Source organism: Lepisosteus oculatus, chromosome 1 (assembly GCF_040954835.1).
Source record: "Lepisosteus oculatus isolate fLepOcu1 chromosome 1, fLepOcu1.hap2, whole genome shotgun sequence".
Lineage (NCBI taxonomy): Eukaryota > Metazoa > Chordata > Actinopteri > Semionotiformes > Lepisosteidae > Lepisosteus > Lepisosteus oculatus.
The window spans coordinates 24,690,120-24,718,075 of NC_090696.1; the positions used below are offsets into that span (position 1 = coordinate 24,690,120).

General features: G+C 36.7%; 1 protein-coding gene across 2 annotated transcripts in view; it reads left to right on the forward strand.

The window, feature by feature from the left end:
• The first annotated feature begins 2,759 nt into the window (after nucleotides 1–2,759).
• dchs2 (dachsous cadherin-related 2) overlaps nucleotides 2,760–27,956 on the forward strand; it is a 51,953-nt gene continuing 26,756 nt past the window's right edge. The window contains exons 1-10 of one of the 2 annotated variants that reach the window (XM_015344730.2): nucleotides 2,760–4,875; nucleotides 14,933–15,124; nucleotides 15,805–16,036; nucleotides 19,076–19,312; nucleotides 20,587–21,600; nucleotides 21,866–22,053; nucleotides 22,686–22,785; nucleotides 23,160–23,317; nucleotides 23,901–24,729; nucleotides 24,932–25,171. In XM_015344730.2, coding sequence (XP_015200216.2) covers nucleotides 3,118–4,875; nucleotides 14,933–15,124; nucleotides 15,805–16,036; nucleotides 19,076–19,312; nucleotides 20,587–21,600; nucleotides 21,866–22,053; nucleotides 22,686–22,785; nucleotides 23,160–23,317; nucleotides 23,901–24,729; nucleotides 24,932–25,171 — 4,948 coding nt within the window. In that variant the 5' untranslated portion in view covers nucleotides 2,760–3,117. The remainder of the gene's footprint in view (nucleotides 4,876–14,932; nucleotides 15,125–15,804; nucleotides 16,037–19,075; nucleotides 19,313–20,586; nucleotides 21,601–21,865; nucleotides 22,054–22,685; nucleotides 22,786–23,159; nucleotides 23,318–23,900; nucleotides 24,730–24,931; nucleotides 25,172–27,956) is intronic. The other variant, XM_015344731.2, reaches the window with a different exon arrangement.

Below are 27,956 nucleotides of genomic sequence, written 5' to 3' on the forward strand. Positions count from 1 at the left end.
AAACATCCCATGCAGTTTATTATATAGAATTGGAAGAAAGTGCCATCACGCTACCTAGATAAAAGTATTTCACTATGGCTAAATAAAAATATTGTAAAATTGAGAAAAATTGTTGAGGTTTTAGGTGAAGTAAACCCCTTTACCTGAAGATCTACCAGCTGTCTGCCAAGCTGAGCTAGTTTTTCCCAAGTTCCTTGAGCTCTGGTAAGCTGGAGTCACGAAAGGCCATATTACAGTAGCCTCCCCCACACCGGCTGCTGTTCTGACAGACCAGGGCTTCTCAAGAGTCCCTAAGCTTAATTTCTACTTGTGTCCCACTTATGGCATTTCTGATCTTGAAACAGTTGCCTAATTATACTTGATCCGTGCACGTTTTCTCCGTATGTAGTAACAGATTACGCAAGAAGTAGGTATCCTCAATAGCAGTACGTAAAATCCAGTTCCCTTAATCTGTCTAAATACAGTACGACATTTTCTTATGATCAGGAATTCATCTCGGTTTTTTTTTTTGTACTGTGATTATAGCTGTAATAGCTTTTTAGAAGGATAGGGACCAAAACTGAAAGCTAACACCTGTAGCTTGGAGTCACAAGTGTAAATAATACTTCAGTCCTGCTCCTGGAAAGCCAGGCCCTGTTTAGTTTAATGTCAGATGAACTGTGAATGACATAATTTGATCACTCAATTAAGAGAAATCATTCAATTAGGAGAAATTAATATGCTTTCTGAATTTCTGTGCATTGTCCTGTTTAAACTATCAAAATTGCAGGACTGTGATTATTCAGGACCAGCTATGGGCACCCTCATCCTGTAACCCATAACTGCTTCTGTAGAGGGGCTTAAATAAAATGATTATTTAACCGTAATTAAGAACAATACCTGTAGAGGGCGGTGGTAGCCTAGATGTTCATTAGGAAAAGTTTTGGATTGATGCATGATCCACAACTGCTACGAATTGGAAATAAGAATTGAAGGTAACGCCAGGACCGGCCAGATCATAATTTGAGCGGATGCAACCATTATCAGCTCCCACCCCAAACTTATTTTTACTATTTAGAACAATTAAATACATGAATTATATAGTTAAAAAACTTTAATTATCCACCTTTGAGGAATACATAATAATTTACAAACAAGAATAAGTAGCACACATTTTAAAAAGATGACTTATGTTTCACATTAAAAGAAATATCTCGAAACGTGAATGTTTTAATTTTTAGTAGAACATCTCAAGTAGTCTACATGAGAAAATTTGACTTGTCTACCGTTCGCTAGTTACATGCATCTGACAGACTCAAAACTAAATGAAATACAGATGTACTGTATTATTACAGTGACTTTATTTGGAGTACGTTTCCAGATCGCTTATCCTGCACGATAAGGAACGTTCTTCTGGAGCACAATGTGCCTTTACCAGTTGCAACTACTGTACATGATTTTAATTTTAAATAATTACAGGATTAGTCTCAAATCAAATCAAAGTTTATTTATCAAATGCACAACAATACGGCGTGCAGCAGAAGTTGCTGGCAATGAAATGTCTTTTTCTGCGAGCTCACAAAAATTACAAGAATCACAAAAACACAAAAATCACAAAATTGAGGTTACATTTTTTAAATTGAATAAAACTCAATGTGAGTAGAGCTGTTATGTGCCCATGGTGTATTCAATATATACATGTAGTGCAGTTATGCTGAATATAGTGAGAATTGTGTGTCCATGTAGCCATTACAAGTGATTTGCTAAGGAGCTACAGGTTGGCTATTTAGCAGTCTTATTGCCTGGAGGTAGAAGCTGTTTCGTAGTCTGTTGGACTAGTCTGCATCGCAAGTAAAATACGACATATTTCATAATATGTAGGATGCAATGAAAGATTAATAATATGAATCAACACAACATGTACTACTTTCTGTAATTTACCACTTGTTGTAAGGACCCGATAGTGTCATTTTAAATTACAGCTAAGATGAGTCATTTAATACATCGACAATGAAATAAACGATTACACTTACATTCGAACTTAGCAATATTTATTACTAATTATACTAAAACATAGTCTAGATTAGAACAGCAGCAACAGAGCCACTGGAAGGGGATGCTTATCTCACATTTGAATGTGCAGACGAAAAAATATGTTGTGTTGCACATTAAGGGAGCCCCCTGGTGCCCTCGGAGGTAGTCTCCGAGTTCGCCTAACCGGTCCTGGTTCACATTATACACGCATTTGATCCACCACATTTGAAAACAACCAACATAATGTTACTCAGCAACAGCAATCGCAGCGGGTAAAACATTATATTTTATGGTTGCTGTTTCAACTTTTCTATTACAACGAACTTCACATTTACAATGATTGTGATGAACAAATGCGTTCAATTTTATTCTTGAAAGAACCTCAGGATTAGCGAAATTTCAAATAAAAATCGTAACTGCCTTGTACTGAAGACGGCATGTACAAGAAGTTTCTCTTCCTCGGTAAATGTATAAGTTCAACAATGAATTTATACGACAATATGGATTCACGAATGATCTACTTATTTATGTTTTCGGTTACAAGAATCCTGACATGGGTAAAAATCTGTATATAAAATATAAATAATAATTATGAAATATTGCGTAACACATCTGAGAAGTACATACACAGATTAGTCATTCTGCCAACTTGCTATACTAGATAAAGCTGATGGCTTTATTACGCGTGGTAAATAAGACACGTGATCGCAGGGACAAGCTCTTGTCAGTGGGGAGCTTGTGCTTAGTTGTGGATTGTTCCGTTTCACAGGACGAACTGGTGTCAGTGTTTCAATAGCAACATCATTTGCGATTGCTGCCAGTTTACAATATTTTCGGAGGGGATAATTGAGGAAACTCTGCCAGCACCAAACTGATTAAATGCAAACCTTAAATCCCTTCTTCTTTTTTTTTTTGAGAAAATGAGCTCTGGAACTTTGTTGCGCGTGTTGCATCACAAACTTTGACAAAGTTTACCTGACTACAATGATGTATGGGATCTGTCCAGACTGCCTCTGCTCCGGGAAATGACTGCCTTTTCTGTAAGTAGTTTCTGTAAGAAAGTACATTTTTAAATTAAAATAATGAGGATCCACGCCCTATAAAATGGACACTTGGAGAATACATAGCGCTTGGACCGCGATTTCAGTGTTTCTAAAACTGTTTGCAATTGCTTGGCTGTGCAGACATTCCTCTGCCCAGGTGTACAATCTGAGCTTATCTGTTGAGGAAGGGCTTCCCGCAGGCACTATTGTTGGGGACATAAGAGCTGGACTACCAGAAAGAACACCAAATAGTGGATTTTTTATATCTGAGAGCAGAGAATCTTTTGTGTTTAAAGACCTGGACATTGACGGAGACACTGGTATAATATCTACAGCTGTAGTTCTGGATAGGGAGAGCAGGGCTAAGTATGAGTTTGTGGCAGCAGCATTAACTGGGGAAATTGTAAAGGTGAAGATTGTGGTCACTGATGTGAATGACCATTCTCCTGTCTTCCCAAGGAAAAATGTGCACTTAAATATTTCTGAACAGACACCTACTGGCACCAGATTCCAGCTGGAAACAGCTTTAGACCAGGATGAAGGAGAATTTGGAATCCATGGATACAGAATCATTGAAGGGGATTCTGCAAAACTGTTTAAGGTGGAGTACAGAAAGGGAGCAAGCAATTTATACAGCACAGACCTCATTCTTGTGGGACAAATGGACAGAGAAACCACTGACTTTTACTGTCTAAGCATAGAGGCATTTGATGGGGGCAGTCCACCAAAGACAGGGCTTTTGCAGGTGAACATCCATGTCTTAGATGAAAACGATAACCCTCCTGTGTTCAATCAGAGTAAATACCAGGCGCTTATCTGGGAAAATGCACCGACACTAACGCCGGTGTGCCAGGTTTCCGCAACGGACAGAGATCTTGGACGCAATGGGAAGGTCATCTATGAGATTAATCGACGACAGAGTGACCCAAATGAGCTTTTTATTATTGATAACAGCACTGGAGTAATCAGCCTGAATAAACCGTTGGACTATGAAACCCAGTCATTCCATGAGTTAATAATCAGAGCCCGAGATGATGGCGTTCAGCCAGAGTACAGCAGCACATTTGTCATAGTCAAGGTGCTGGACATTAATGACAATAGCCCTTTCATTAACATTATGTTCCTCAGTGAGTTGGGGGAGGCTGAGGTTTCTGAGGGGGCTGCTGTAGGAGAATATGTGGCTAGGATATCAGTGTCTGATCCTGACCTTGGAGAAAGTCAACTGCTTCATGTGTCTCTGGAAGGTGGAGATGGAAAATTCACTTTAAAGTCATCTGATAACTTCCTCTACTTTCTTTGTATTGATGGAGCCTTGGACAGGGAGAAGGCAGATCTATATGAGCTGAAGATTGTTGCCTCTGACTTTGGCAAACCACCACTGTGGAGTGAGAAGATCTTTTTGATTAAAGTGACAGATATAAATGATAACCCTCCAGTTTTTGATGTCAGTCACTATACAGTAAACATTTCAGAAGATGCATTTTGGGGCTCTGGCCTTCTCCAGGTGCATGCTAAAGATTTGGATGAAGGAATAAATGCAGTTGTCCGTTATTCAGTCTTAAATCTTCACCCCACTTACCTAGTCAACATAGACTCCAGTTCTGGACTGATCACTACGGCATCACTTCTAGACCATGAGAAAAACGCCACTATTAACTTTTTAGTCATGGCCATTGATGGGGGAACCCCATCTTTATCTTCAACAGTTGCTGTCACTGTCCAAATAGAAGACATCAATGACAATGTGCCCATGTTTGAGTCCCAGCTTTATAATGTGTCTGTCCCAGAACACTCACCAGTTGGGAGCTGCTTTCTTCAGGTAAGCGAATATGGCAGAGAGGGATGAAAGTTGGAGTGAGATTAGGAAGATGCAGTAAGAAATGGGATGGATATGAGATTTAGTGATTAAATGATATCATTGAATTTTCAAATTAAGATATGCATTTCTGCAGATTCTCTACACTATTGAAAAGACATTTTGAAATCTGTATCTTTTAATGCGATTGGTATTATCTCCTACACTTTCATTTACCATGCAACACTTAAGTGTTAGCGGTTGTATATGAACACATTCACAAGACAGAAAAAGTTAAAAAATGAGTATATATATTTAAAATATTGCCAGTTTTTTATTGCGTTTTTATATATTGGATAAGCTAAACACACTGTATTGTTGCTTAGGAACATGTATATCTGTGTGACTAGCAGTTTAATAAGAAGGGAAGAAACAGATTTATGGGTATAATTATAATAATAATAATAATAATAAACTTTATGTTATATAGCGCCTTTAAAGGTGGCTTCTCAAAGCGCTTTACAACAGCAATAAATAAGAAGAATAGACAAGGTAAAACACAATTACAATATATAGAGGAGACTGTGGATGGTGGTACTAAGAAGAGCAGAGGGGTGAAGAATGGAACCAGTTAAGTAAAGGCTCTTCTAAAGAACAATGTTTTGAGTCTGGATATGAAGGAGTTTAGAGAAGGTGACTCTCTGATATCCTTGGGCAGAGAGTTCCAGAGCTTGGGGGCATAACAGGAGAAGGCCCTGTCGCCCATACAATATAGACAGGCTTGGGGGACCGTTAGGAGACCAGAATTAGAAGAGCGAAGGTTGCGAGGTGGGGAGTAGGGCGATTAAAAGTTCAGACAGGTATTGAGGTGCCAAGCCATGTAAAGCCTTATAGGTGAGCATGAGGATTTTAAAGTCTACGTGGAATTTGACTGGAAGCCAGTGCAAGGACTCCAGGATAGGAGCAATGTGAACACTTGCACTAGACCTGGTCAGGATTCTGGCTGCTGAATTTTGGACATACTGCAGTTTGTTCAGAGTAGATTTAGATACCCCAGCGAGTAGAGCATTACAATAGTCAATTTGAGAGAACACAAATATGTTGATCAGCTTTTCAGCCACAGATAGTGACAGTATGGAACAATTACAATGTAACATCCAGATAAATTCATAACAAACAAGCATTATATTACTCTTTTTATTTTTATGTGCTTAATCTAAACGTTTTATCCAACAGACTGGTCCCGCTCAAGAGTATAGCTTCATACTCATTAACATTAGCTATGTAACCCATTAAATTTGGTCACTGTAGTTATAATGCCTTTAAGTGGTCTACTTTTAGGTTTTACATCGATTTATGCATTTTAAAATAGATGTTATGCATTTTAAATGCCATTTCCCCCCATCTGTTGCATTTTTTTCCTGCAGTTATCAGGGATTTAGACTGGGGTAGATATACTGCACACAAACATAGATAAACATTTCACCATATCAATTTTTTTCTCATGTCAAAGTGAAAATATAGCCATGTGTGTTTGTTGGTTTATGAGAGACAGTAGTTTACTCATTAACAAAGAAAAGACCGGTGTGTGAGGATCATTGTCAATAGAGAACTAACCATTTGGCTATTATCGCGTGACAATCACAGTTAATGTGGTAAGCTGCAGGGATGTGCCCTCTCTTGCTGTTACACAAAAACATCACAGATGCAGTTGTTGAAGTCACAAATTTGTGTTCATTCCATTTCATAACAAAGCACAACAAGTTTGTGCTCGTAACAAAGCTCCCACTGTCAGTGGGCTCTGTGCTGTGGATAATGAGCTGTTTTGCTCCGATCCATGTTTATGTAATATGGCAAAGCACAGCCTTGGTACCACATTCTTTTTTCAAAGACCACTGTTCTCATGCCTGGTACTGGTGGAAGAGTTGTACAAAGCAGCTATTATTAATAAGAATAGATGCTGTCTGCTGAGTAGCTAGTGGTGGTCACATTCATGTACAGTAATACCTCCAAAGTTGTAAAATATATTTTTTTTAATTGCAGTGTTCCTGGGTATAATTTAAGTTTTGTACAGATGAGCTCATAGTATGATACACCTAAGAAATTGAAGTTGTTGTTATTTTCTTAGGTTTAGCACAATTTTCCATTGGGAATCTGTTGTTAATGTTCTGTTATAAGAAACCTTCTAGAAATGTACATACCTTATGTGTCTTTTTAACTTCTTAAGTCACAACCAATACTACACTTACCATTCAGTTTCTGTGAGATTTTAATGAGCAACATCTCTGAAGTTATACTAAATTATTACTGTAGCTGGATGGAGCTGAACTGAAATTTTAAAAAGGGGACTAAAATATTTTATTAAAATGTATCATTTCATTCCCATGTTTTTTTCCAGTACTGATGCTTAAACACCTTTAAAGTTACAGTTGATCACTGAAACTGTAAGCCACTATGTGCAATGTAATTCAGAGAAGGGTAAAGTTATCAACAAACTAGTTATAAAATGAAGAAAGTAATGATGGTAAACATTTATATAAGTCGATAGTCACATCAGTCAGTCACAACAGTATCTACCTAGTTATACTACAGCAAATATACAGTGTTATTCAAATATACTTAAAACCATTTTTTAGGATTTCTGTGTCTACGGGCTTTATCACCTGAAACAATGAGCACCAAGTCCCTGTAAAAACAATGTTAATTGGTACAGCCTTTGGCATTTTAAGAGGCATAAGCATTCATTCAACAATGATCTGAGAAACAAGCCTATCAGAAGAATTTCAATTGAATCTTTCATCATGAGTAGTCATTCATAGCTAGACGTCTGATAGACCTTGAACTATTTTACTACACTTCCCCCATTTCCCCCATATCATATTGTCTGAACATTACAGCATTTTTTATAGGCTGTAAACATGTGTAGCTTCAAAGACTGCCGCTGCACAAAGATTATCATGGTTATTTGATAAGAAAGGCTAATAAGTGAGTTGTTACACTGCTGCCAGTTGTTGTGCACTTCCGCAGTCAGAATGACTTGCTGAGATCTAACTGCAGGACTTGGGATTCAGGAGGCTTCGAGAAGGGTAAGATAAGAAGAGTGGCAGATGCAGACACAGAGAGGGAAGTAGGCTGACTGGGATGCCTGGAGAACTAATGCTGATGGGGAAGCCTGTAGTGAGGCTGACAGGAAAAAGTAAATTACTTCTTCAAGACATACAACATCATTTACAGGTTTATCTACAGAATGTCTTATTTCTTTACTCTAACCACCTGTCATATCTGTTAGTGGCCCCATGCAAAAGCAAACCAGGTGATTACAGTCATTAGCACTTTATCACCACACACCTTAGCTACACAGTGATAAATCTGATTATAGAACAGATGTTCTGTGACTTACACAAGTACTAAACAAAACTAGTACAGTAGCGGACAGGAAAAGGGATAGGTATTGGAACAATAGCTGCTGTTATAGAGGGGGGAATCCATAAATTATGTGAAGAGATCAAAATCACAAATATCCTTTATAATTGGATTTGTTATGACATGTTGTTTTTAGAGGTGCTGCAGTAAAGTGAGATATTGTCTAAAATCTTTAAGGGCTTTACAGTAGGATATTTTGTTTAGGTGAACAAAAGTCTAGGCTTTGGTTTCTTTAGTCACCCAGGCCACCTTTGATGTCATAGTAATACTGAATTCACCTGGGATGTACATTGGATATAACCTCCTAATCACATTACGATCGTCACAGTTACGTAGAGCATGGAATAAGCCACCCAGCCAAGAAGAAATAAGATATCAAGAGAGGGTTTTTTGGAGGAGGTGTAATGCGGGTCTGTTTAAAAATGGAGGAGAAGGCGAGAGGTGTTACTGTAAGTTAAGGGGAAACAAAGGGAAGGAGATGGGGGGCAGCAGTGAAGGTGGAAGCTGGTTTATGACCCTGAAAGAGGGGGGACCAGTAGTAGAGGCACAGTAGGAGATGGAAACGAGTGAGTAGGCTGAAGGTGGAGAGTGGTAGTGTGGGAACAGATGAAACATTAAGCCTCTGCATGAAGATTACAGAGAAAAGAAAGGAGGCAATTTTTTTGGATGCGATGGTTTGAGGGATGAGTAGGAAGGAAAAGACAGAGAAAGGATTTCAAGGGTTTTGGGTAGAAAACTGGATGAATGATTGAAAAAGATGAATGCTAACAGTGAGTGCTTTTGGGTGAAGCAAAGGAAAAGCAATGGAGAACTGAGGCAGAGGGCAATTTAGATGTCCTCCATTTATTTTCAGCTCATGGAGCTTGGTTCTCACTGAACAGGAAACAGAGGAGACTCTGAAATGCGAAAGGTAGGTAAGGGCAGAGTGAAGCAGAAGGAGCCAAAGGATGAACTACTGTAAGAGCAGAGAACAGAGTGGAATTAGGAGAGAATGAGTAAATGGGAGGTGGGAGAGCACAGTGAAACAAAGGTAATGTAAAAATGTTATTTTATAAGCCATATACAATTTCTTGCATTAGGAATTTGTCTTTTCACATACCCCAGCTTGCTCTCCAAGAGACACAGAGACAGAGAGAAGCTTGAGGTCAGAGCACAGGGTCAGCCATTGTACAGTGCCCCTGGAGTAGTTGGGGTTAATGGCCTTGCTCAGGGGCCCAACAGAGTAGGATTCCTCTGCCAGCTACAGGATTTGAACCAGCAACCTTCCACTCACAGGCACAGATCCTTAGCTACAGAGCCACCACTCCACCCTCCTAGGTATAGGAGGAGACAGAGAGAGGAAAAGTAAGTAGAGGTAAGTGGAGGAGGAAACATGAGAGAGGGAAGGATATGAAACAGGGATTGGAATAGTCTAGAGGTATCGCATAGAGTATAGTGGTTGGGTAGTTTCCAGAGAAAATAAGATCTAAATGATGACCTGCTTTGTGTAGGGCAAGATGGAGAGATTTTGAAAATGTTTCGAAGTGGAAGTAGTTTTGTCAATGCAGTGTGTCAAAGGCTTCGATGGGAGGGCAGGTTGGAGGAGCAAGTCTGTCCCTTTCTAATTAGTTCAGGTGGGTAGCTGCATCAGCATGCGTAGGATGCAAAGGAACAAGTAATAGGTTTATTCCATGCTGAAAAAAAGAAGAAAGAGAACACAACGTTTCGGCCGTGGAGCCTTCTTCAGGTGTGTGAAGGCTGAAGAAGGTGTGTGTCACACACCTGAAGAAGGCTCCACGGCCGAAACGTTGTGTTCTCTTTCTTCTTTTATTCAGCATGGAATAAACCTATTACTTGTTCCTTTCTAATTAGGCCTATGCAGGACAGGAATTGTTTCTGTGTAGAAAACTCTAAAGAAAAGACATTTCCAAACTGGGTGGGTCTAAAATGAAAGATCTTAAATAGTTTTTCAAAGAAGCGTGTCTATTTGAATTTCAAGAGACAAATTGAAACTGAAGGTTTCAGTTTTCTTTTTTTTATAGTTACATCATTAGTAATTAAGCATGTTAATGGGGTACTAGATCATGCTCTAAAGTGTCATAATTCATCCATACTTCATGATGGGGCATTGCAGCAGCTCTGTGGCTAAGGATTTTTGCCTGTGGCTGGAAGGTTGCCGGTTCGTATCCTGTGGCCGGCAGGGGAATCCTACCCTGTTGGGCCCCTGAGCAAGGCCCTTAACCCCAACTGTTCCAGGGGCGCCGCATAAATGGCTGACATTGCGCTCTGGACCCAAGCTTCTCTCCCTGTCTTGCAAAAAGACAAATTCCTAATACAAGAAATTGTATATGGCCAATAAAGTGATCTTATCTTATGTATTGAAATAGTCTCATCTCCAATACAGTATGTACTTTTGAAATCACTGTCAGTATCATTCATAGTTTTAAATGTTATTACATACTGTATGTACTTATATTATATACAGATGTCGATAAAACAACAGTTGTCGTTGAACAGTAAAGCTCTTTGTAATCTCATTGAATGACGGACTGCCTGGTCTATGATCAGCCTAATCGCTAAGCTCACAACGGGCAACTGAAAATGTGTTTAGCCCGTTTATCCAAATCAATGTCAAGGTGAGTCGCACCTTAATAAAGGCTGTCTATTGTGACGTTTGAAAATGAAATGTCCAACACTTCCAAAAATAAAATTAAAGTGCTTGTGGAATTTTATTGAACATCAAGAATCTTTCCCCTTTTGGCTCTAAACAGATTGTAAGTGATAATATATTTTAATTTAGAAACTTTTCCTAGAAATATAATTGCTCCATAATAATTCATTTAAAAATTCTAAGTTCCACAGAAATATTTCATTTTTGGAGTGAAATAAATAAATTGAATACTGCATTAAAATCTTTTTAACTCTTGAGACATTGGTAACTGATGTTTTAACTTTCTGTTAGTTTATAGTCTACACTGTCTACACTGTATACAATAAATTGCCATGAGGCATAGTTCTTTTGTGAACTAAAGATAGATTTGATTAATATCCTAATTACAGAATTTAAATTATTCACGTTTTATTTCATACTTCAGGGAGAGCAACACGTTCACTTGGTCATGCCTAATAAAGCTTATAGCGGAAAAAAAGAAATAGGATACGGCTTACTCAGAGAAGTAAGTAAGAACTGATCCAAGAAACATGTTTCTGTAAAATCTCAAAATGGCAGTTTAAAGACCCTTCTAAGAGAAATCCAACAAGAATGTAAATGCATTGTTTAGATTTAACTGGAGAATGAGTAAGGGCTTCTCTGTAACTCTCTTAACCATACAAGTTTCCAACAGGCCACAATAAGAGGATATCTATTGCTGTGGAGCTACAGTACATAGTGGAATAGGAGATGACAGGACCTTGGTAGACTGTAGTACAAAGGCAGATTGAATATGCCATCTGGTGGGCAGGTGGTAGATACAATATGTCAGGTGTGGAGTAATGTTTTCTAGGGATCTAACATAGACTGTAAAGCACTTTGTGTTGGTTTCCTTGAAGTAACCATATTATCCTAGCTCTGTCCAAAGACCTGACTGTATAATTCTAACATACTGTAGAATTAAAGTGGTTTAAATACAGTTAAAAATAACTAGTAGTTTAAAGTTGTTTAAATACATTAAATTTAGTACATTTATCTATCTAACATAGTTGAGCAATCAATTTTGTGTATGTGGATTAACCCAAATTATAAATATCTTCACAATTTCATGATTTGTAGAAATTCTTCATGTTATTATTTTAGTTTTTCCATCTTTGTAGGGTGTCCTATGATTTGTATATTGAATCATTTTTTCTGTCTGGATATATAGTATTCTTGTTACCTGAAGTAATTCTCAGGAACTATACAGATGCAATATCTGTATAGTTCCTGAGTGTGGTGTTCCACAATACAGTCCAGTGCAGCCAATTACACTGCCTGACATAGATAGACAAATAAGAAGCCTTCAGCAGAATTGATATTAACTCTTGATGAATCAGAGGACATGATCGTTTCTTATGATCTATTAACAAATCATAGACAGTGAGCACAGATTTGTTTGATCAGGACACTAGTGGCTTCATTTTATTCCTAACTCAATTAAAAGAGTTTATTAAACAGAAAAAAAAATATTTCAGTAAAAGATAGTCCGTCAGAAATAAAATTCAGAAGGTGGTGAATTTCTGAGGACCTGGGTTTGGAGAGGAATGTAATTCACAGTAATAATTGTAATAATTGTGAACAGTCAAACAGTATGTGAATAATTACAATTTTCCAAATTATAAATGTTCTCAACCTACAAAAAGTTAATAAACATGACAAAAAAATCTGTCCCAGCACAGAAGTAGCCCACTTTGGTGTTGTAATAAATCACTAAGAAGTTATTGTGATGCTGTTTACTTACTTGGGATGTGACCTGGTACAATTATTTTCTAACCTGATTAAGATCAATATTGTAGAAACTTTGGGGTTCAATGTTCAAGGTGTTTGTCCAGCATTTTATTGCAGTGATTAAGCTTTTACAGTGAAAGGCATTATTTCTTTGACTTTAACCAACTGGCTGTAAACGCTAATTATATCTTGCAGGCTGTGCAGGGCTTTTGGTGGCTGTGCTTTGAATTGAGGGCTTTGTGCTTTGAACTTACTATTTTGACGTCATTAAATAAAGAGGGGTTTGTTTTCTACTGAGTTATCCACATACATTTGTGTTTACTGCATATTCTTCTCTTTGAGTACTCAATGTAATGTGATATTATTTACACTTATTTATTTACCACACCAAATAATACTAACCAAGCTTTCAACCAAAATAATAATAAAATCAACATGAAACTATTGTGGATCTCATTGGCGAAACAGTTACACTGAAGTGTATACATTGAAGTGTGTGACGTGGAACCTTTAACCTTTACCTTTCAATTCATTTTCCTATTTTCAAACCTTGAATCTCTTCGGAGCTCTTCCTCAAAATGACTGAAAACCTTCTACATCAGAACAGCACTTGCAGTATGGGTTATCAAACCAGTGACAAGAAACAACAAATAGGTTGATTAAACTTCACTCTCATCTCATGTTATTTGTGTTATATGTGTTATACTGTATATATGTGTTTGCATTCATTTAGTCTTTCTCAATTTTGATATGGGAAGGAGCCTGTAAACTGAAGTCCACCCTCAGAGCAAGCACTTTACACACAACTGCTTATGTGAATTTGCTTGCAGTGATCTGTGAACGGAAGAGCTAAAAACTGGTTGAGGAATTAATCTGCTCAAAGTTTTTGTACCTATTGGTTTGTGATTGCTCAGAAAATGGTGGAATTTCAATGCTTCTCACAGTGAAGTGAACGAGAATTACATTGGCAGTGTGCTGGCAGAACACATTGTTTTCTTAATTGGTGGCGGAGGAGCCCCCTTCATTATAGTGTGGTACAACAGCTATCAAATGTGGATGCTACTGTTTCTGCTTTGCCCTACGTCATGTGCCAGACCCATGTGTCAGCAAAACCGAGATTTACTTAAAGGTATTAAAAAAGGTCAATATTTAATTAGTGAAAGAGACTTAGAGTATGCTTTGTCTGGGGTATTTAGTTGCACTTTCTATCAAGTAATTCTGGCGTGTTGTATGTGACAGATTACACTAAACCCTCAATTAATTAAACCACATTTTATATCCTTTGAAGAACTTCCAGGTTTTGCATCACAGAGACCTATTGCTAATCTCTGAAAAAGGTGAAACAACTGGGTCTGTGGATCCTTTCCGACAGCTTTTTAAACACCTTGTGCGCTTTATATCACTGTATGTCTTCAGGTCCTTAACTGCTAATATTTTAACAGGATAAGGATTATCCTCAGGATAGATGCAGATGGACACACTGGTATTCTAAGCATGGAAACATATGGTATTACTTGTTTTATAGTTCATACGAGATATCCAGGCCTCACAACTTGCTGTGCTGGCCCTTTCTTTTATTTTTAGATGGGTCAGTCCTATTGGTCCCAATTGAGTTACGCAGCTGTAAAAACAAACCTTCATTACAATTGACATAACCATCTTGCCTGTTCTTGCACATTAAGGTCCATGCTTGTGCACTGAAATAACACTTAAATACAATATAAATATTGTATTGCAATAAAGTCAGTAGTATAAACTTTGGGTATTTTCTCTGTATTTTAAATTATTCAAAATAACAGCCTACCTTGACTGTAGCTGTGCAATGAACAATTATTTTAATGTCATCTTACACGTCTTTCTTCAATATCCAATCATATGTATGCCAAAAAAAACAAATAAAATGCAATTCTGTGCAAAAACTCTGTGATAGTCAGTGATTAAGAATGTTGTCATCAAATACAACAATATTCTTGTTCCATAGCTGGGTTCGTATCAGCTGATCTTTAAGGTCGGTCCAGTATTTGAACATTATGTATCCAAAACACTGGTTGTGTGTGAGGGAAGGTATTGTCTTGTAAGAAGGCAAGCTGTTTATTTATTCCATGCATCACTGTTTTTCCCCACAAAATAATTGTTTTGAGCTGTTTTTGTAGTTACAAAATAATTATAACAGCTAAATTGGACTGGATTTATGCTTAACATGGAATATTGCCAGGTTGTGCTCATTTTTCTCGATTTTCTCCTCTCAATATTTTGCAGGTTACTGCAACAGATCCAGACGATGGCAAATTTGGTACAGTGCGATACTCTCTTTACGATGGTTTTAATAAATATGAAAAACCTCAAGCCTTCCAAATATACCCTGACACTGGACAGATTTGTGTGTCTCAGGATATTGATAGAGATGAGGGGCCAGCTTACTATGATCTTCTGGTTAAAGCTGAAGATGGGGTAAGGATCTTTACACAAAGGCTTTTCTGTATGAAAAGGGATGCTGGAGTATTGCACAGGCTACTGAATAATTTTGTTGAAGCTGATACTCTGGTTTCTTTCAAGAAAGGTATGGATGCGATCCTCGGATCAATTAGCTACATGCTACAAAATATGCTAGATGGACTGAAAGGCTTATTCTCATTTTTAACCTTTTTATGTAGTTGTGTTCTTTATCTCTGTGCAACACAGATATTTTCACTACATGACATTAAATTATTAATATCCTAATCATGTCCTTTTTTGACACAGAGTTAATTTCAGTCATATATGGTATTAATTGATTAAGGCATGGCTTATCATGAATGTGGTATAACAGTTGATATACAGTACTGTTAAAATTAATTTATGTCACAGAACAAACAGTTTCATATTTAACATTTTTGAAAGGATGGGCAACTCCAGCCTTCAAGGACCATATGGCTCCGAAGGGATTTATTCCTCCTGTACTTTTTATGGCTTATTTGAAAAAGTAACTCAGATAAGAAGTCATACTGTATCACCTGTCTTCCAGTCTAAATCAGTTGCTTATTGAAAACAATCTGAAAAATATGGCCCAACCCTCAAGGACAGGAGCTGCCCATCCCTCATTTAAGGAGAAAGCTTAAAGGAAGACTGATTTCTGCCTTCTTTTCTGTCAGGGAAACCTGAGCTCACAGACGTACGTTCATATAGAGGTGGAAGATGTCAACGACCACCGGCCGATCTTCAACCCAGTGAAATACGTTACAAGCATTAGCAGTCACACACAGCCTGGCACTGAAATCCTTAATGTGATTGCTGCTGACAGAGATTCTGGCCTGTTTGGACAAGTCTCTTACGAGCTCGTACCAGGGGATTTGTCTTCCCTTTTCACTGTCGACACATCAGCAGGTAAACAGGCTTCCCCTTTCACTGGGAGAGCATTATCCTTTAATTAAGTGCATAGATATTTTAATTAAATGATCTACATAAGATTTTACTCTATTAGATTGCTTCTCTGCAGAGCAGACCTTCTTGTACCTATGTAACATATACTGAAATTATTAAAATAAAGCTGTTCAATAGTTTGAAATGTATACAAATTTAAAAATAAAATGAACCATCATGATCTCTAGCATGTGCATCAACAAACATGATTAATTTTTAGAGAAATGTATTGTGTTCATTTAAAAACTCTATTTAATTGTACTGTACCTCTTGGTTGGTTACTTATTCTTTTTTCTTTGGTTATATGCAGAATGTTGTGTATAACTTTGGAATTTGTCCAGCTTAGAACCTGTTATGTAATAATTTAACTCTCCCATCACCTCATAAGTATTATAAAAGAAAAATGTTTTTAAATTGGAATTGTTTAAAAAAAAACATTTCTCAAGTATAATATATTCTTCACCAGGAGGCTTTTGTTTGAGCCTCTTGTTTCAATTGTTGAACAGTTCTTACTGTTTTATTGACGCAGGAGCAGATGTTGGTGTAAAATGTGGATCACAGTATGTTCATGCAATTTCATGTCAACTTCTAGCTGTTCTGTCACAGTCCACTTTTTTTTATTTCTCAGTTTATATTTACAGGTTTTGTTTGAAACATTTCTAAGGCCATGGAACATGAAATTGCATTGTAATTTAATAGGACCTTTGTAGTGATCATAATTCACAACATCACTCTTCGATGTCATATAATGGATTAACAGATACTTCCTTAAATCCCCGTAAGAATCCAAGTCCTTAATGGTATTAGTGTTATATATTAACTGATTTAATGACAAACACTACTACTGAATTTAAGGATCAGAGTAAAACAAGCAGTATCACAGTCACTACATTTTCTAATTTATATGACAACATCAAGAAGTACATGATGTTTGCAGTTCTAGAGAATGAGAAATATCACATTCAGTTTTAATATACCATTAACTTCTCAAAATATTATGCAAACAAGTTTCAAATACCACGTATACAACACAAAATAAGTAGTTTATGGAGGTTTAAGAAACTGTTAAAAAACAAGACTCCTAGAGGAAGAGTAATAGTCCCTCAAAGGACCTATTAGGAGTAATGTTGACGGTCAATAAGTTAAAAAATAATTTAAATGTTTATTTTAACCTGTTTCATACTACCCTATTGTGAATTGTAATGCTTTGAACCTGGTTTCAATGTGTAGTGGTAACTGTAATAATTAGGTTGCTTAATAGAATATGCAAGTTGAAACACAAATCATGACATTAGGCCTTTCAGGAAATACGTTTGAATAATAATGTGCTACTAATGCTGTAATTACAGGAAAGCCATCTGTGTCTTTGAAAGACCTGTCTTGTTTAGAGAATTAAAAGGTTCTTGCAGATTTTAGATGATTTATCTGACTGTCAGATTTTAAGGTAAAATTAGGTGACAAAACTAGTGGGTCTTTTGCCATCTGTGCTTTGTCTGGTACAAAAAGCATCAGGTTACAGTCAGACCTTAAATGATGTGCACGTTGCACAGTGGGATTAATTATCATCTTCAAAGGAACATATGTCACATGTTCCTGGATATCACATCAAGAACATTTCCTATCAAAAAAACACATTTCAGAATGTTAAATTTTACATTTTTGCTAACATTTTACCCTGGTTATAAACCTATATTCACTCTTAAAGAGATTGTAGAGATCCCTCATATATATATATAAAATCCCGTTCATTATGCCAGTGTTCAGCCCTGTTTCTTTTCTTGGTCTTGTTGAGAAAAAAACAAATTCTGACAACTTCAAATCATCTAAGAGTACGTATTTATTTTGAATTATGGGTTAAAAGCGATGCTGTGGGGCTTTGTAGCAGCTCAACAATTGCTTACTCATGGTGGAGCTTTATAGTTTGGTTTTTGCTGGTTCAAATCTTGGTTCAAATCTCATTAGCCGACTTGGGGACTTGGGGAAGTGTCAGCCCAGAAGTGGTTGAGTTTCATAGAATAAATCTGTGTGAAGCACTGTGATAACTGTTTTATTATTATTTTTAAATATAAATTCCATTGCATGCTTATCATTAGTCTGTGTAGTTATAAGATATTGTAAGCGTTACAATATCATTGGCTTTTTCAAATATAGAATTTAAATTTTGTATGGATACAAATAAATTGTTCAAAAATTTACTTTTTATCGGGATTTCCTAAGGGCTCCTATATTTGTAAAAAACGGAAAATACAGATGCATCGATTAATGCGCAACAATCCTTTCCATACTGAAATTAGCAAAAAGTTGTAATTGTACAACTCTTCACACTATTTCTGCATTTCATGTACAGTACAGGTATCTAAATGTCCCCCAAGTGGTCCCCAAATCACTTAGTAATTAAAACATAACAATACAAAATAAATATATTGTTATAGCCATTCTTCTGTTTTGTTATCTTTCTTTATCACACTATTTTTAATATGATCATTAATCATATTAATCATGAAAGTGTTTTTTTAATCAGATGCTAGTGCTAGCATTAATTATACCATACCTCAATGATCCTGTGACAAAGATCCTGTCTTCATACGAGAAAGGCTGTAAAACCTGTAGCTGCCTGCCCAAATCTGATACTCTAAATTAACACAAGTTTTAGCCATATTACATTTTCTATGGCCTGTTTAGATTGCAGTGTCTTTTCTTTCTTGTTACTTTGCACTATAAGAAGCTATTCTCATTTTCTCATCAGAAGCCCAGTTCATGTACAGTATATTGAGCTGATGCAAACTAGCATTCCAATAAAGAAAGAGGCACTACGTTTTATGATTGTTGTTCAAACTAAGGTGCAGATATTGTGCAGAATATATAAGTATTATACTTAATTAATATATTTAATTTTTTTATGGTAGTACTGTATTTCACGTATTTGCCCCATTGCTTTATTTTGAAGCTGGGAGCAAAGGCTTGGCAAATTGAAAAGAGCTTGAGTCTGTTGATTTTCCACAGGAATTCTTTATCTGACATCGACCCTAAGCCACCTGGGCACCACCAGTGTGAAGCTGTCGGTGTCAGCCCAGGATGGGGGAGGTCTGAGCTGTCTGGTACCAGCAGCCATCACAGTGAACATTGTACGTAGTGCTCTTGCCCCTGCTGTTTTTGAGAAGTCCCGATATGACTTCATGGTACCAGAGGACGCCCCCATAGGTACTGCTGTGGGAGCAGTGCAGGCCACCCACCCTACAAGTGAGTAAACTTTTTTCAAAACGATTACACAGAGGCTTTACTGATGTTCCTTTTTTATTTTGTTCAGGCTATTCTATTTTGTTTTTGAAGTATTTTAATGAACAAAATATAAAGCTTTTTTAACAAAAGATTTCTTGGTGCATCTGTATTACAATTGTTCATATATTGCATTTCTTATTATGCCATCACTACTGTATCTACTATCTTGTTTTTTTTTTAGTATCATCTCAGGGTTATATTGCCTTAAGTGTGATTTCTTAATGCTACCAAGTGCTAATTCCAGATTGAAAAGTAAGGGTGGGATAAAGTTTCTATGGCAGGTTCCTGCCAAGTGTGTAAGATTTAGCAACATTGTACAGCAGCTTCTTCTGGGCATGATGCAAGTCCAGGTGGGATTAGAATTCATTGGGTCAAAGTTCATGAGAGTTTCCACTGTCTTTAAAGAATTTGTGGAACAGGATTTTGTTCTTTTTGAATTATATTTATTGTGTACAAGGTTATTTATTGGTGATTTCTTTGAGTATCCAATAGGAGAAGTAGGTGATCTTTTGTTTAAGATGAAAATCCTTAAAATACATGTCCTTTTCTTACATTAAATATTGTAAACATTTGTAGCTCAAGAAGTACGACTTGTTATTTGCTTGAAATGGACCAAAAGGCTGTATTAAAGTAGAAATGTAAATGTCACTTTTTCCCAGCTGATAGATTGACCTTTGTTTACTAAATAGTTTGTCGTTTCAGCAGCTTAGCCAACCAGGGTGTTAGACAGTCATTTAAGGCTGTGTTGTTGCTTAAAAGATTAACCCTTGCATTAACACACAGGCATCAAGGATCTTCTTCAAGAAGTGCCAAGCCTTATTAGCTCACCCAATAAGCTTTTCATCTCACAAACCTTTACTACCACAGTGTAGCAGAAATGACCAAAGGCAGGTGACTAAACTACATTTTGTAAGAAATACAGATGAATTGAAACTGTTTCCTTGCTCAGGTTATCGGGAACTAAGACTGTGTTTTTCAGTATCAAGCCCTGGAAACACTGACAAGTTGTTGTCTGCTATTATATGCTGTTTTTGTCGAAAGAGGTATACATATAGATCATGTGTGTTTGCTGTAATGTAATGAATGAAAGTATTAGACTAAATCCTTATAAAAGTGAGGAAATGTGTCATTCAAATAAAGCGTAATATGAAATTAGTCTTTTATTTTGGCTAAAATAACATCCTTTAAAAATCTTAAATGTAGTTCAACAACTAAGCTGCTTCCTCTATTTACAGATTCCTTTGAGTCCCTGTTCTATAGGATTTCCTCTGGTGATCCACATGGCTTGTTCTCCATCCACCCTCAGTTTGGTCTCATCAGTACCAATAAACCTCTCGATCACGAAGCCCAGTCTTATGTGATCCTTATGCTGCAATCACAGACAGGCACGTCCCCAGTATACAGCAGCACTCAAGTGAACATTACTATCACTGATGTCAATGACAACCCTCCTGTCTTCCCAAAAGACCTGGAAACAATCACCATTTCTCAGAGCACTTTGCCAGGTACTGTCTTGTATATCGCTCATGCACATGACAAGGACAGCGGGCCCAATGGCAGGATCAAGTATGCTCTACAGGCAGATAACACAAGAGCATTTGCAGTTGACATGCTACATGGTACTGTGTATCTCAACGACAGCCTTTCACTGGATGCCCAGTTCAGCTACTCTCTGAAGATCCTGGCAGTAGATGAAGGCAATCCCCCCTTAAGCTCCATATTGACACTCATTGTCAATGTTGAGCACACAAAATTTGAGGGCACTCTAGTGTTTGAAACACTCATTTACCAGGTGGAAATCAGTGAGAATGCCCAAGTAGACACGAGGATAATCCAAGTGCGAGCCCATGGAAGTTACCCTTGGAACAATTCCAGCCCTTCCTACTCTCTGCAGCACATTTCAGGATCCTCTCCCTTTGGGATACACGCAGACAGTGGCTGGCTGTTCCTCAACCTGAATCTAAACTACGAGTCCAAGTCGACACATCGATTCAAAGTACTTGCCACAGCTTGGGAAGGGAAACAGCTGCTTAGTGCCACAGCCACTGTTATTGTAAATGTTCTGGATGAGAATGACAATGCCCCAGTCTTCACGCAGGATTCCTACTTTTTTACAATTCAAGAAGGACCAGTTCCTCATGGGCTAGTCGGTTCTGTGAAGGCAACAGATCTAGATTCTGGCAAAAATGCCCAGCTATCCTACATCTTATTATCAGATGGAAAACGATTCCGTATTAATTCTAAAACAGGTGAGAAGTGAAGCTTCATGAGCACTTTCTTATGTTTTTTATATCAGTTTAGTTCTTATTTCTTCCACAAGTGGGTTGTTTATATTTCTTTACTTCTCAATTTTTAGCATGCAGACTTAGCATCGATGCACATCTTCCTAAATACAGTAACATTTCTAGAACTTCTTTTTTTATTTTAAGATCCATTGCTGTAAACATGTTATTGCAATGTTGAATTGTGACAGTTGACTGAGTAACTAGCTGTTTTGCTGGTGCTGTCCTGCAGGAGAGATTATTAACTGGGTGGCACTGGACCGTGAACAGCGTACTCATCATACCCTGACGGTGTTAGTGACAGACCAAGGTCTCCCACGTCACAGTGCTTCCACCACAGTCTACATTCTCATCACAGACATCAACGACAACCCCCCTCAGTTCACACACCTGCCCGCTGGAAAAGAGCTCAATGTACAGGTTGGTCTTTCTAGTGTGTACTGCCTTTCTCTTCTGGTCTCTTAAGCAGCTCCCAGGATTCATGCTCTCTTATAAGGTCCCTACAAATACTGTAGCTCCACCTTGTGGACATCTCTTCACAATCCTTATTCGCCTGCAATTGTGAATGACTCCTTTTTTAAGTGAAAGGTGCTTTAGTTGTGCTTGTTTAAAGTAATCCACTCTTTACATGTGTAATTAACAAGCCAGTTTATAAAACGTTTTTATTCTAGTGCAGACTTTAAAGTGCTTGACCTGTGGTTGTTACGGAATTTAACTATAACATTCGAAAATCGTTGGCATTAGTATGGTAAGTTATGTGTTTTATAAATTATATCACTACATCTGAGGTAAGTGTGGAAGATTTGTGTATTGATCAGTATGTTACTTGATGGACTTAAATCAAATACTAAAACTGATTATTGCAATGCTTATTGCTTTTACACATTATTTATTTATGAATTATTTGTAGTTATAACTTAACTGAAGGTCTTATTGTTTCTTTATTATAACTGTGTATTACAGCACTGTTTTACAATGTAATAGGAGCTCTGTCTTCTAATATATGTTTTTTTTCCATTACAGTAATTTCACATCCCTGTTTTGTTTCTTAGGTTTGGGCAGGGCAGCCTGCAGGTACTGTGGTAACCAGCATGTTTGCCAAAGACCTGGATGCTGGAGACAATGGAACAGTACTATATGCATTGCATTCAGGTACAAAGTTATAAAGTGTAAGATGTAAAATTAGTAACTACATTAGAGAAAGGCATTATTCTTCTCTGTTTCCCAGTAGGTCACATGCATTTGAATTTGGACTTTTTCATATCTTATGTTTTTATAAGATATGGTTTAAAGTCTTCTTTAACTGCAGACGACTAGATGACAAAGATAGGATTATGTGACTATTCCTGTTTGTAACCTCATGTTACTATTGTAAAGACAGATATCCCTGTTACTTCAAGTCTGTTTGTCATTTTCAGTGTTATAAATTATTTAGAATTGTCACTTTAGAAATTAGAAACATCTCTTGAACAATACATCCCAAAAAAACAGAAAATACCATCAACTACAATGCTTTTGTGTTACAGAGGATGGCCTGGAGCATTTTGAAATTGATAGCAAAAGTGGAGAAATAAAGACAACAGAACATTTTTCTCAGCATCCTAGAAGCCACTATACACTGACAGTCACTGCCAGAGATAGAGGACCCTCACCTCTGGAAGAATCGGCTGTAGTTCACGTGCAGGTGACATCAAGCTCAAGACACTTGTGATTACATGTACAGTAGGAATGCTGAACGTTCTTTGAATTAGAAGTCAATTTTGCTTTGGTAATGGATCTTATTTACATGTTTTGAGTTCTGCAAGATTATATTTTGTTCATTTTTTTATTTTGTTCGTGGAGAAGCAGAGCTGTCAATCCATGACCCTTGAGGTCCTGCGGGCACTTCACTTTGTCATTCTAGCTTAAAGTCATGTAAAAATATTCAAAATAAAGTAAACGCCCTTTAACTTTGATGTGAATTAAAAAGCTTAAGCTTTTAGCTTGTAATTCCGTTGTTATTTTATTGCAACATGTATTTAAAATAGCTAGTAATAATAGCTAACAGTGCCTCATTTCTGTGCAAAGTGTATAAAAGCTACAGTATGTTGTCATTACTTTCAAAAAGTCTTAGGTAAATCTCTAATCCAAATAATAAATTAAAAGTAATAAATTAATACATTAAACAAATAAAGAATATACATAAATATTTCAATGATGTCTTTATTGTACAAACTGAAAAAGATTGAAATAGCTGTGTGGTACACAAACAAATATTCTTCTTTCAGAGTCTTCCAATTGAGAGGGTTAATAATCCCAACCACAGCGTCAGGCAGTTTTCTCTTAAAGAAGATTCCAAACCTGGAAAAATCCTTGGATCAGTGAAATTCTCCGATGGAGATGGCCAAAATATGATGCACTCCATTGCTGAAGGAGATGGTAGTATCCATTTTGGGATTGACCGCTTTTCTGGAAACCTGTTTCTTGCCCAAGAACTTGATTACGAAACAGCCTCACACTACTTTCTGAAGGTGCATGCAGAAGACCACAGCCAGATTCCTGCCCTCAACAGATCTGTGTTTGTCAGTGTGAGAGTGGAAGATAGCAATGACCATGAACCCTGGTTTTTAGATGATGTCATTACTTTTGGATTAGAGGAGAACCTGCCTATTGGAACACCAGTTTACACCTTTAATGCCAAGGATGGGGATGGAAGTTTTCTTAACAGTCTGTTACACTATTCTGTCACTTCAAATAACATGGAAGAAATTCCATTTCAGATAGATCCACTCAAAGGAACCCTTACCACCAAAGCTGAGATCGACAGAGATGAGACTCAGAGCTTTGTCCTGACGGTTACTGCTACTGATCAGGCTGCAAACCCTTTGGACCAAAAGTGCACAGCTCTGACAGCTCACATATTCATCTTAGACTTGAATGACAACAGCCCAGTCTTTGTGTCTTCAAACATTTCGCACATTGTTGAAGATGCAGAAGTTGGAGCTCTGGTTCATCACATCATTGCGAAAGACAAGGACTCGGGTAGAAATGGCCAGGTTGTGTACAAAGTCCTGTCAGGAAATGAGAAGAGGGTCTTCATGTTGGAGGAAATCACAGGTACAAAATAACATAATTATGTTCTTGACATTATGTGGACTTTCTGTTTCTTGTTCTTTATTTTAATGAAACAATTCTTTTATAATTATAATGATAATTTCATAATAGCAGCTGATGCCTTCAAAATGAACTAAAACATCAACAACTGACATGTTATTTTAAAACACAAGTAATACATGTACTCATTCTCTTTTGCCTCTAGGGTTGCTGTTCCTGGCCTCATCCCTGGATTATGAGACACAATGTTCCTATACACTAATCATACAGGCTCAAGACAGTGGAGACCCTCCACTCTCCTCCACTCAGATGCTCACAGTCTCTGTCATTGATGTCAATGATGAAGCACCCATGTTTGAGCAGTCCATTTACACTGCATCTGTACCTGAGAACAGAGAACCTGGGGACATTTTCATCAGGGTTACAGCACTTGACAAGGATTCAGGTACAGTTATAGTCCTGTTGAGCATAATCTATAGTTCTAAAAAACGCTTGATAAAAATAGAATGGGCTTATTTGTTTCATAATGTAGACATTTTTTAAAAAGGCAAAAAGCATGACAAAAAGATAACGAAGCATTTTGAAAGAAATGTATTAAAGCACTGTTGTAACTCAATTCAGCCGCAAGGGGGCGCTCTGTCATTTATTTAAATATCAGCGAGGCAAAAAAGTAGTTAGACTTCACAGAGAAAGTTCAAAGCACACAACAAATCTGGGGACCTGAAGCAGGAACCTTTCAACAAAGTGACGAAATAGTCTTAAAACAGACCATAAATGTAATTGTAATTGTATAAATTTGCCTACTAAGATTTCATGCCGTTGGCCCTTTTACATAAGAAAGGGTATAAGGTCTTGAAAATCTTTAGAATGAATGATAAGGTTTTTCATGTTTTAAAATTAAATAATTAAGACTTTTTGTTGCATAAAGAAATTGTGAACCTTTTTATTTTAGGCAGGTTTTTAATACTTTTTATGCAGGGTTGAAATGTCAGTTGAAACAGACATTCCTGAGTCAAGAATTAGCCAAAACCAGCAATCAAGCTTCTATATGGAATTTTATGTGATGTCCTGTGATGATTCTTAATTCAGACCATCTGCACTTGGAATCGTGTGTTTTCATCTGTCATATCAAATTCATGCTCATAAACCAGAAAAGTACTCCAATTATCCAAGTACAACATAGTACACTATTACAAGCATTTGCATTACTGTGTGTGTATATACATGTATAAACTGTACTGTACAATAAGTATAATATAATATTATGTTGGACAAAATAATTGCATCACTTTAACTTTTATATCTGATGTTTTATTTATGCATTTGCAACTCTGGCCTGAATGGCGTCTCATCTCTTTAAGAGAGCTGTAACAGCTAGTGGTGACTTTTGACGTCAGCTTGGTAGAGTCAGAATGATAAAAAGAGATTATTACAGTAGCAATACTTCCTAGGCCATTCAAGAAAATGTAAACTCCTGCAGCAAGGCTCTAGTGTGCAATATGGACTATACTCGCTACGACAGGATGAATCTGGGCTTCAACCACAAATGCTACACATACTTTTTTCAAAGACTGTGTTGTCTCTTTCCACTGGGCTAGAAAAGTGAGTCCATTTTGATGTTGTTAGAATTGATAGTGGATAATCTAGATACTTCGTGAAGATGCAACAGTCCTGAGATCTGAGTGGTCAGATTTCATCTGCTCATAGGGTATATCTGTTGCAGGCAACACTATCTTCTCAACACACTCTAACATGTTAAATTTATAAATAACATGTTTGAAAAGGTTAAGATTTTTTAAGAAAGAAAGGTTAAGAAAGGTGTTTTTATTTAAATCTTGAGGTTTTTATTTTAAGTTAATATAATATTTGTATTTTTTTCTAGAAAATCTACAAATGTTATAATATACAACCAATACTTTTGTGCTTGCAAATGTAAACAGTGAGAATTTTCCTTATTAATAAAAATCTTTTTTTTATCCATGCTAGCATTTTTAAGAACCAGAATACGTATATCCCACAAATGTGTTAACTCATCAAAATTTGAAATTGTCAGTAAATGCTACTCTGATATCCTGCGGTGGTAGCAAAAGGCCTTTATATGAGTCACAGTTTATTTAGAAGGTTGGAATAGACAACCTTTTAAAAAATGTAGTAAGTATTTATATTTTTAATGGTCAAACAGGATGTGGACAATTTTAGTCAGCATTTTGTTTACGAAATAACATCAATTGCACTGTTTTAAAACAGTTATAATACCTTTTTACAAATAAAATAGTAAAAAAATAGTCAAAATAGTGTTGGTTTTAGAGTGAAGAAGAATAAAGAAGATAGATCTTATCGCCAGATAAAATCCTTACAAACATTTAAAATTCTTACAAACAGTTTGTGTTTATATCCATTGGCAAAAGTCACTGGCTTAGAAATGAAAAAATAGTCAATGACAATAGCATAGTTAAAGATGGGAGGCTTGCCAGACATTTGTAAATACAAAATATGCACAAGACTTTGTAAAATGTGAAAAGTAATTTAAAATGTGGACCTGTGCCAGCATATGAGCTACAAAGGAACAATTAGCTGTTAATTCCTTGCTGTAAAGTAGAAGGGGAGAGTAGAAAAACAATGTTTTGGCTCTGAATCCTAAAGGATTCATACCTGAAGAAATTCTTGTTCCAAAGCGCTTTATACAACATACTTTCAGTCAGGCACGATGCTGTTCCTCACTATATTCTTACTGACATCTAAATTTCTAATACTTGTTTTCTATATGTAGACAAGTCTGTCAATATCTTGACGTACTTTTTAATAAGATCTTTAAGAATCTTGCTAGTAGAGCCAAAGGTCTGGGACAAAAGCCACATATCATTAATTCTCATTTATAGTCTGTAAACCACAAACATCAGACTCCAATCACTTTTTCTTCCCATAGCTTTCACATTATAATCAGTGGCTTTCCTCTATTTCACTGCAGTGGAATAAGACTTTTCTCATCTCATTATCATAACAGATTTAAGATGGAATTGTGACTGTTGGAGACGAACGTAAAACAAAAGTACTGTATAATTATTCTGATTTCTGGTTTACCTGTTGTTGTAAATAACAACTTTTAATTTCTTCAATGAGATGAAAATAATCTACAATATAGATTAATGAATTAGAAAGCTAATTAAAAAGTTACAAAATGTCTCAGTTACTTAATTAAAAGTCATCATATACAGTGCAAAACATTAAGA